An 11726-nucleotide genomic window follows, 5' to 3' on the forward strand; every position below is an offset into this window, starting at 1 on the left:
AGTTTACCTTTGCTACTTGTGAATTCCATTCTAGTTTAATCACCTTTATTTTTGTTGTTCTGTTTCATTACTTACATTTATTTTCTGGTTAATTCTTATTTGTGTCTTCTTTATTTTATTTCTTATTTAATTGAGGTTGGGTTTTATTCATCATGGTTTTCGGCTCATTTCTGAGTTGGGACCTGTTCACTTTGCTTTTGTCTGACTGCACACTCTTGTCTGGCGTTTAGGGTCTGGTGTGGGTGTGTCTTATCCATTCTGTTAGCCACACCCCCCTTCCAGATTGTTCTCCCACACTGGTTCTATTTAAGCCCTTTATGTTTGTCTCCTCACTGCCAGTTTGTTGAATTTCATTCCCATTCCAGCCTGTTGGCTCCTCATTCCAGTCCTGTTTTGCCTCATTTCACTGCCTGCCTGTATTTTGACCCTGCTTAGTTTTCGATTCTGATTTTGTCTTTGCCCCTGAACTCCACCACGCCGTGTATTTGTGACCTCTGCCTGTTTCCCAGAACATCGCTCAGTCTCTCATCTATCTACTACCTCCGCTTCACTGCTTGACCACCCGTGTACTGAATCCCTGCTTGTTTTGCCAAATTAAACCTTTTTTCTTACTCCATCTGCATGTGAGAGTTTGTATTTATGTCCTATCCTGTTTGAGCCATGCCTCCGCCAAGCCTGAGACTAACATTTATATAAACAATGTCACAATGCACTGGCAAGTGGCAGCTACAAGCCGGCACCTGGAATTAAATGTGAAACATGACTTGTTCCTGAAGAAGAAACATAGCATCAGCTTCTTTTCAAAATGGGACTTAAAAGAGAGATTTTCATCAATTAAGATTCCTAAATATTTATAGGAAGCCACACCTGATCTTAAATAATTTTGACAAATTTTCTACATGAAGATTTTTTTTTTAATTTTTTTTATGTTTATAGTCAAGTGTTGCACTCTTGAAACAGACAGGACTCTGTCTTCCGTTTGGCACCTTTATTCTCCCCAGTGCTGCATATATGTCTTTTAAACATTTTTTTTTTCCTAGAGGCAGCAGGAGCACACACAATCATACCATTGCAAGGTAGAGCTCAACAACTACCGCACACCTGCATGCACACTGACTGACACTGTCGCTCATCACACTGCCATTTACTCCTTTCAAAATAATTCACAATGAAATTCCATTAAATTAAATTAAATTTATTTTATTTATACAGTGCAAATCACAACAAAGCTGCCTCAAGGCGCTTCACACGATTAAGGTATAACCTTACCAACCCCCTGAGAAGGCACAGAGGCCACAGTAGTAAGGAAAAACTAAGTCTGATGATTTCTGACAGTTACAAGGTTGTTTTTATACAAAGATTTACCGAGCTAAAGAAACAGGAATTAGAAAAACCAAAATAGCATAAAAATGCAAATTGCATTAATAAGGTGAGCACACAGTCATTGGCGCCACAGGCAGACGTCATGAGATTAATAAGCCCAGCACTCTAGGGTGCAGGGCCAGTGTCCATCCATTGCCTTGTCAGTTTCACTTTAGTAAAAGTTGTCTTCATGGACGACTGCTTTCCAAAAGCAGATTGCAGTCACCCTCAGCAAGATAGTCCATGGGCCACTGTGCCAGCTTCACCCAGGACATCTCGTAGTCAGTACAGCACTCTGGATGCCTCCTCAGTGCCTTGGACAGAGAGAAAAAGAGCAGAATCAGTTCAGTTCAGAATCAGCTGGAAATAACTGCATCTAAGGTATGGGTTCACCAACAGTAAATCGACAGGGAAACAGAGAGGTCCACTCTGTCCCCACAGCTGTTGTGGTCATGATTCGGCAGTGAGCAGGAACTTAACTTCCACCTTTATGTTTGACCAGTGTGTGTGTGCTGCTCTGGGCCTCAGCATTTATAGTCTCTCACACACACACTCACATATTTTATTTATTTATTTCATTTATATAGTGCCAAATCACAACGAAGTTGCCACAAGGCGCTTCTCGCAAAAAAGGTCTTACCTTACCAACCCCTAGAGAAAGCACATAGGTGACAGTGATAAGGAAAAACTCCCTCTGATGATTTGAGGAAGAACACTCAAGCAGACCAGTCTCAAAGGAGTGGCCCTCTGCTTGGGTCATGCTCCCAACACAGTTGACAATATGAATATACAGGAACTTTTGGGAGTCCATGGTGGTGCACAGGACAAGAGGCTTGCAGAAGAAGACATCCACTCCCATCTCTGGATGGAGCCGCACCTCAAACAGAGAGAAAAAAAACAGAATCAGGTGGCAAAAAGACAACAAATACAGTATAATTTGTCAGCATTAAGCAACAAGAAAACCAGAAGAAATGCTATGGTGATCGTTGGCCACAAGCCCTAAGCTTCAGTACAGTAAAGCACCCAGACTTTAGATAAAGTTGAGGCCGCGGCCTGCTCTGTTTACTAATATGATGAATTTAAAAGTGTAGAAAGCATAGTAACATACTATGCCGGTATGCTAGCCATACAAAATGGAAATGTGCATGTTAAAACTCTAAAAGACGAAATGAAAAGGTGGAGCTTAATCTCATTTTCTTTGGGTGATAGAATTAATATAATTGAAATGAATGTTCTTCCGAGATTTTTAAACTTATTCCAAAGTATACCCATTGTATTCACTAAAGGATTTTTCCTGAATACTGTTCAACTAATTTCCTTCTTTGCTTGTAACCACAGAAATCCCAGAATCCACAAAAACATATGTCTGATGCATCATGAGCAAGGTGGGTTTGGATTACCTAAACTTTGTCATTACTATTTGCTGCAAACATCATGCACTTCTGTAATGGATGAAATGTTGTCTTGACACAATGCCAAAAGGGGTAAACCTGGAAAACACTTTAGGTAACTTAAGCTCAACCTCCCTTCAAGCACTGCTCACCACAAAATTAACAATGGCTACATCCATTTATAAGATTTCTTTAAATTGTATCATTCATCAAACACTCACTTAAAATCTGTGGACAATTTAGGCAACATTTTTCTTTAAACGATATTTCAGTGTATTCTCCCATAAGTTTAATCCTTCCATTCCTGATAACACCTTCAAAATGTGGGCTGACAGTGGTATCACAACTTTAAAATACTTATTTTCTAATAAAGCAATTGCAGCTTTTGAACAAATGGTAAATAAACGTAACATCCCCTCTATAACATTTTTTAAAGATTTTTACAAATAAGTTGCTTCACATCTCATGCCATTTCTAGTTATCCAGCTTTGCCATCTAACTCTTTTCTTGGACACCATCCTGGAGCAGAAAACCCACAGCAGAGCTTCTCAGCGGTTGCAGCTGGAAGTGTTTTGATATGGCAATGTTACCACAGAAAGGTTTCATGGTTTGAGAGTGACTTGATGCTGACTTCGTCCCACCTCTGAAAGTAACTTTTCAAAGTTACTGTGGCAACACTGCCCAGGTTCAGCTCTTTGTCCTGAATCATGGAGAAAAAAAATCTGATTGTATGCTGATGACACCCTGCTACACACGTAGCAGTTGCTTGTCATTCTTTCCAAGATGTAATCAATAGGTCAGTAGCTGAATTAGATTGTATGACTTCTCTCACTCTGTTTTCACCCAAAAAATAATCAAAGTGAGAAAACGTACAATATATAACATATCATTACTTGGCAAACAAAAAAAAAATAGCAATCTGTAAATATGCGATACTTTAAATAGTTTTCTTACATCTGAAAGAGTTGTGGATAATAATCACATCCAAGAAATCTTAACCAATTTTATCAAAGAACGGTGAAAATGAAAAATGAGACAACAAATTTAAAAACAACTAATTTGATTAACCTTTTTTATTCTTTGAACAAATTAAGAAAATCACCATGAATTAAAGCAATAAAAACCAAAACTTTTAAATGTAATGACTTTGGAAATATGACTCGTGGCTCTTTTATTCACTGCTCTTCAGAAGCGGTAAGTATGCTTCTTAACCCCTCGCAAAGCCATTAAAATATCATGAGTCACTTTTGTGTGTATTAAAGTCACTAACTGAGACTCTTGTCTTGTTGCTATCAAGAAACGAGAATCGTCCTCTGTTCCGTTCACACAGCTCGAAACGCCGAGCCGCTCTCTGCCGAGACAGAGTTCGGTCGGAATAACTTCAAAATGAATTGCCACTTTAAATAAAATGACACCTCTTTCCAAACGCTGTAATACAGACAAGAAACTACAATGGACTAAAACGTTTTTTTTCCTCCCAAAATAAAACGTGCTGTATTCTTTACAAATTCCTGAAGTGAATCACAGCAGCTGTAAGAATCAGGTCAGCTATATGGAAAGACATTCAAGCCAATAATGTCTGAAAGGAAATGCTTTTGACAAAAACTACAGATTTTGTTTATTCCTATTTATGTCCAGAGATCAAGAATCCACCATGTAGAGTTTATTATGTCCAAAATTTAAAGATCCAGTGACAATTTCATATTTATTTACTTTAACACTCAATAAAATGTTCAATTTCAATTCAATTTCAATTTAACTGGCTTATAAAGTGCCAAATCACAACAAAATCTAAATGTACTAAAATAAATACATCACAATTGTGATTGGTATCACTGGAAAATGTCTTCTGTGAACTGTCTATCTCAATATTATTAAGAATATATGCAGTCATATATTTTATCAACTGAAAAAAAAAATCATATATAGATTCAGGTATAACTGAAAGATTTTGGCAATAAATTTGATCCTGTTTACAGTCAATTTTTGTTACAGTGTTTTTTTTTTGTTTGTTTGTTTGTTTGGGTTTTTTTTGGACATCATATTTATACAAATAAGTGTTCACTATGGTTCATGAAGTATAATAAATATATTAAAAGAACTGTGACAGTGTATGTTGCACACGAATAAAACAATGAAGATTATTGAATAACGTGTACGATTTTTATTTTATCATTGGGAAAAAATGCATCTGTCAGATTTTCACTCTGGATCCAGCCCTGATATTTAATAAAGTTTATACTTCTATTATCAGTTTCTTCAGGTACACGTTTATTACAAAAATATGAAACATTTACATTTAACAATATTGTTAAGGTGATTGAAAAACTTCATTAAGATAAATATTTTAACAAATAACTAATCAATAAATGTAACAAACAAAAATGAACAAAATTACAACAGCAAAGTAAAATACAAGTTGTCAGTGTATAAAACACAAATAATTTGAAATATCTTTAGATTTTTTGGATTCATTTGAATGAAACCAAACTTACTGTTAAAAAATGGAAATATTTTTAAATTGGACAGTTGTGTTCATTCTGACATTGAAAGTTATTTAATGTTTAGTCAAGTTGCCCTGAGTTATTGAGTGATTTAAATGACATAATTCACACAGGTTATCTTCACATTTTCTTTAAACATTCAAACAATGAAAGTTTTACTTTATCATGTAAAATATTTGTAGAGAAACCTACGTCCGATTTCCAGCCTGGTTCCTCCACCGAACATGAGCCACAGTGATACAAACTCACTGAGCCGTCGTACAAAAACCTCTGACTGTAGAGACACACAACTCTGTAACACTGAAACAAAGAAACACGCAAAAATCAAAGTATTTGTGCAAAAAAAAAAAATCACGTGACAATGAACAACAACTCAGCAAGACAAATTTCACTTTGTGTTCAATAAATTATAAAACAATTGATGCTGAAGTGACGGAGTACAATTGTGTTTACTGAACAAAACTTTCTGATACAAACTGATCAATCAACGTAAACCTAAACACACATAAAAGTAAAACATTTCTAAACAAAACTCTGATCAACTTATTGATCATTGATCAGCATTTCAATTGGGAGCCACTTTGCATCATCTGCACCACGCTCCAGTGATTCTGGAGACTTTATAGTGCTGACGGTGGAACACTGGATGATTGACAGCTGTCATTCAGAAATCATCCTCATCACAATCATGACTTTGATGTCAGTCCTCGTCTGGACTCTGCTCTGCTGCTGCTTCACAGGTAAAGTCCAGAATCAAACTTCTCTGTGAACATGTGAGATGAAGCCGATCAAACTACGAGGCTGATTTCTGTTTTTGTGTCCTCAGAGGTCAGAGGTCAGCTCACAGTCACTCAGCCAGCAGCAGTCAGCTCGACTTTGGGAGGCTCTGTCACCATCACATGCCGGACCAGTGTTAGAGTTGATGATGGTACTGACTTGTCCTGGTACCAAAAGAAAGATGGAGAAACTCCTAAACTGCTTATTTATTATGCCAGCAGACGAGCGTCAGGGATCCCAAATCGATTTACAGGCAGTGGATCAAACACTTCCTTCAGTCTGACCATTAGTGGAATCGTGGCTGAAGATGCGGCCGTTTACTACTGTCAGGCTGTTTTCTATGTTAACGGCAAACACGTAGTGGAAAAACCATCGTACAAAACCCCCTCAGTCAATGTGAACAGAAACTGAACTGAATGTTTCAGCTGAACAGTTCTGCACAGACTGATACAGTCCACTGACGACAATTACAGTTTTTTTTTTTAACTAATTAATTTAAAAATTCTGCCTTTACATTACACCTGATCTCAAATAATATCTACAATGATACAGTCCACTGGCAACATTTATAGTTTTTTCTTAATTAAAAAAAAAATTAAAAATTCTGAGTTTACATTACACCTGATCTCAAATAATTTCTACAACTTTTCAAGGTGATGACTTTTTGGACTATTTTTGTCATGCAGCCACTCTGTCTGCTGTCATTAATTAACATCAACATCCTGTGTGTCCACATTAAATTAATGATTTACTTTATGTTGTGTTTGAGTTTATCACCTCAGCAGAGCTGCCAGCATCAGCAAAGACACATCCCACCTCAGCAACCACCTGTTTGACCTGCTACCCTGCGGCCGACAGTATAGGTCAATCAAAACTAGGATTCAGGGACAGCTTTCTCCCCAGAGCGATCACTGCCCTGAACAAAAACAAATCACTCTAATCTGCACCTTCAAGTTTCTTGTGCAATATCTGTAAACCATGTGCAATTTTCCCCTGCAATATGATTCCACAGTTGTATATAATTCTCGTTTTACATTTACTTGGTCCACATTTTATTCTATTTTATCTTATGTTTATTTAGTTGTACATATACTGTGAATAATTTGCTGTTAAATTTTATTATCCTTTATATGGCTAAGAATTACTCGCACACGGAAAGCACCTTTTTGGAGTTGCACTCAAATCTCGTTGCAATGCAAATTACAATGACAATAAAGGCGATTCTGATTGTGATTCTGACAGTTTCACATGAACATCACTGAAAGAGCTCACAGGTGTGATTGGCAGGATGAAACCTTCCCCCGGTGCCAGAAAAAAAATATTAAGGGGGCGATGAGTTTATCACAGGGGGCGGGGTGCTCCCCCCCACACACACACACAAAAAAAGTGCGCACCGGATGGGGACCTGCCTCTGAGCGTGCGTAATGAATTGGGTGCGCTCCTAGAAAGCTCGTGTATTTAGGCTACACCGTTGTAAGAGACTGACTAAGAGTAAAGAGTGATGACAGTATTTTATAATTATTATTTGAACGTATAGACTCTCGGTCAAGTGATCTCCTGCATACCACAAAACAAACCAACAACTGATCTGAGAAATGACACGAGACAGTAGATTAACCCCACATAAACCTTTCATGTAGATATCGGTTGGACTTGGTGACCAAGCAGAATGTGATTTTCAATTGGAGGATGGAGGCTCTGGAAGCGCGCCAGCAGGGCGCTGCTGCAGCTCCTCCTCCTGTTGACCGAGCACTGGATACAGACATTCCAGTGGTGGTTCAACGAACACCCCCCACCCCCACCCCCCATCCCCTGAAGCATACATAAGCCCCCCGGAACCGTATGGAGGCTGTGTTGAGACGTGCGCGGACTTCTTAATGCAGTGTTCGCTCATCTTTGCACAGCGTCCTGTGATGTACGCGTCCGATGCTAGCCAGGTAGCTTATGTCATTAATCTGCTTCGAGGAGAGGCACGCGCCTGGGCTACGGCGCTCTGGGAGCAAAATTTACGGCTCTTAACCACATACACTGGAGTTGTAAGGGAGTTTAAACAGGTGTTTGATCATCCCAATAGAGGCGAGACTGCTTCAAGCGTGCTGCAGTCAATGAGACAGGGGCGTCGGAGTGCAGCCGCTTATGCAGTCGACTTCCGCATCGCAGCTGCGAGGTCCGGCTGGAATAACATTGCACTCTGCGCCGCCTTCATAAACGGACTGTCTCCAGCCCTGAAGGAGCACTTGCTGGCTAAGGATGAGCCGCGGGATTTTGACGGGCTTGTCGATCTGGTCATACGGTTAGACAACCGGTTGGAAGAACATCGTCGGGAACGAGGCGAAGGACATGGCCATGGCGCGAGCCGTCCCTCTCCCTTCCGGGTCCGAAAGGGTGCCGCCGTCCCCACGCTCCACAGCCGGAGAGCTCCGTGTGGCAACAGCTCCCCCTGCTGACGAAGCTATGGACACGAGCAGTGCCAAAGTTAAATCCAATGACAGACAACGGAGGCTGGCCCCCGGGGAATGTTTTTACTGTGGCTCATGTGAGCATATGCAGAAAAACTGCCCCAAATGGTTACACTACAACGCCCGCCCTTAGAGACTGTGCTAAGGGTGGGTCATAACATTCACGATGAAAAATCCCTTAAATCTGCACGCATCCCAGTAACGATCCTGAGTGGGGATCTAACCCTTCACTCCCCAGCACTGGTGGACACGGGGTCGGAGGGGAATCTGCTGGATAGCAGATGGGCAAGGGAGGTTGGGCTCCCTCTAGTGGCTCTCCCTTCTCCATTGAAGGTAAGGGCACTAGATGGCACCCTTCTCCCATTAATCACATACCAGACACGGCCCGTGACATTGGTTGTGTCTGGGAATCATAGGGAGGAGATCGTGTTTTTTGTAACACCTTCTACCTCCCGAGTGATTTTGGGGTTTCGATGGATGGTGAAGCACAGTCCCCGGATAGACTGGCCGTCTGGGGTTGTGGCTCAGTGGAGCGAAACCTTCCACCGGGAATGTTTAGGATCCTCGGTTCCACCCGGTGTGACAGCTAATGAGGAGGTCAAAGTTCCCCCCAATCTGATGTCGGTGCCTGAGGAGTACCACGATCTTGCTGACATCTTCAGAAAAGATCTGGCACTCACCCTTCCCCCGCACCGGCCATACGATTGCGCCATTGATTTGATCCCGGGCGTTGAGTACCCGTCCAGCAGGCTGTACAATCTCTCACGTCCTGAGCGCGAATCAATGGAGACCTACATCCGGGACTCTTTAGTTGTCGGATTGATCCGGAACTCCACCTCCCCGATGGGTGCAGGTTTCTTTTTTGTGGGCAAGAAAGATGGCGGACTCTGTCCATGCTTCGATTACAGAGGGCTGAACGAAATTACGGTTCGCAACCGATACCCGTTACCTCTGTTGGATTCGGTGTTCACGCCCCTGCATGGAGCCCAAATATTCACGAAACTAGATCTTAGGAATGCGTACCACCTGGTTTGGATCCGGAAGGGAGACGAATGGAAGACGGCATTCAACACCCGTTAGGTTATTTTGAGTACCTGGTCATGCCGTTCGGCCTCACCAATGTGCCCGCGATGTTCCAAGCGTTGGTTAATGACATCTTGCGGGACTTTCTGCACCGGTTCGTCTTTGTATACCTGGACGACATCCTCATCTTCTCCCCGGATCCTGAGACCCATGTGCAGCATGTATGTCAGGTCCTACAGGTTCTACTGGAGAACCGGCTGTTTGTGAAGGGCGAGAAGTGCGAGTTCCACCGCACTTCTTTGTCCTTCCTGGGGTTCATAATCTCCTCCAACTGCGTCACCCCTGATCCGGCCAAGGTTGTGGCGGTGAGAGATTGGCCCCAACCAGTTGCCCCAATGCTTTGGGGCAACTGTTTGTTGTGATTTGGCGCTATATAAAAAAATTGATTGATTGATTGATTGATTGAACAAGCCGTAGGAAACTACAACAGTTCCTCGGCTTCGCAAATTTCTACCGGAGGTTCATCAAGGGCTATAGTCAGGTAGTCAGCCCCCTGACGGCCCTTACCTCCACTAAAGTCCCCTTCACCTGGTCGGATTGGTGCGACGCCGCGTTTAGGGAGTTGAAACGCCGGTTCTCGACTGCACCAGTTCTGGTGCAGCCCGATCCCAATCGCCAGTTTATCATTGAAGTGGATGCCTCTGACTCAGGGAGAGGAGCCGTGCTGTCCCAGAGCAGGGAGTCCGATAAGGTCCTCCACCCTTGTGCCTATTTTTCCCACAGGTTGACCCCGGCAGAGCGAAACTATGACGTCGGCAATTGGGAACTCCTAGCGGTGAAAGAGGCTCTTGAGGAGTGGAGACACCTGTTGGAGGGAGCTGCGGTACCTTTCACGGTTTTCACGGACCATCGGAACCTGGAATACATCCGGACCGCCAAGCGTCTGAACCCCAGGCAAGCCCGCTGGTCACTGTTCTTAGGGTGTTTTGATTTCCAGATCACCTACCGCCCCGGGACAAAGAACCAATGATCTGACGCCATGTCCCGGGTCCACAAAGAGGAGGTCAAAACCAAGCTGTCAGATCCTCCGGATCCCATCATCCCCGAGTCCACTATCGTGGCCACCCTCACCTGGGATGTGGAGAAGACCGTCCGGGAGGCCCTGGCATGGAACCCGGACCCGGGGACCGGCCCCAAGAACAGACTTTACGTCCCACCAGAAGCCAGAGCTGCAGTCCTGGACTTCTGTCACGGTTCTAAGCTCTCCTGTCACCCAGGGGTGCGAAGAACCGTTGCAGTGGTTCAGCAGCGCTTCTGGTGGGCGTCCATGGAAGCCGACGTCCGGGAGTATGTCCAGGCCTGCACCACCTGCGCCAGGGGAAAAGCCGATCACCAAAGGGCACAGGGACTCCTTCAACCGCTACCTGTGCCCCACCGCCCCTGGTCCCACATCGGTCTGGACTTCGTCACGGGCCTCCCGCCGTCCCAGGGCATGACCACCATCCTCACGATAGTGGACCGGTTCTCCAAGGCGGTCCACTTCGTGGCCCTCCCGAAGCTCCCGATGGCCCAGGAGACTGCACACCTCCTGGTCCACCATGTCGTACGTCTGCATGGGATTCCACCTGACATCGTTTCCGACCGTGGTCCCCAGTTCTCCTCGCAAGTTTGGGGAAGTTTCTGTAGGGAACTGGGGGCCACCGTGAGCCACTCGTCCAGGTACCATCCCCAGACGAACGGACAGGCAGAGCGGGCGAACCAGGACTTGGAGCAGGCCCTCCGCTGCGTGACCTCCGCGCACCCGAAGGCCTGAAGTGACCATGTGGCCTGGATTGAGTACGCTCACAACAGCCAGATCTCATCTGCCACCGGCCTCTCCCCATTTGAGGTGTGTTTGGGGTACCAACCCCCATTGTTTCCCGTGGTGGAGGGAGAGGTCGGTGTGCCCTCGGTCCAGGCCCACCTAAGGAGGTGCCGTCGGGTGTGGCGCACTGCCCGCTCTGCCCTGCTTAAAGCCCGGGTGAGGGCTAAGGCCCATGCAGACCGCCGGCGTTCCCCGGCCCTTGCATACCAGCCCAGGCAGGAGGTTTGGTTATCCACCAAGGACATTCCCCTGCAAGTGCAATCCCAAAAGTTAAAGGACAGATTCATCGGACCTTTGCCCATACTCAAAGTCCTCAGTCCGGCCGCAGTGAAGCTGAAGTTACCAG

General features: G+C 44.0%; 1 gene segment (V, D, J or C); it reads left to right on the forward strand.

The window, feature by feature from the left end:
- The first annotated feature begins 5453 nt into the window (after positions 1–5453).
- LOC117501469 lies at positions 5454–6445 on the forward strand. The segment is given in 2 exon segments: positions 5454–5997; positions 6084–6445. Coding segments are annotated over 2 exon segments (456 nt in total).
- Positions 6446–11726: the final 5281 nt, after the last annotated feature.

The sequence above is a fragment of the Thalassophryne amazonica genome, chromosome 20 (assembly GCF_902500255.1).
Source record: "Thalassophryne amazonica chromosome 20, fThaAma1.1, whole genome shotgun sequence".
Taxonomy (NCBI): Eukaryota; Metazoa; Chordata; class Actinopteri; order Batrachoidiformes; family Batrachoididae; genus Thalassophryne; species Thalassophryne amazonica.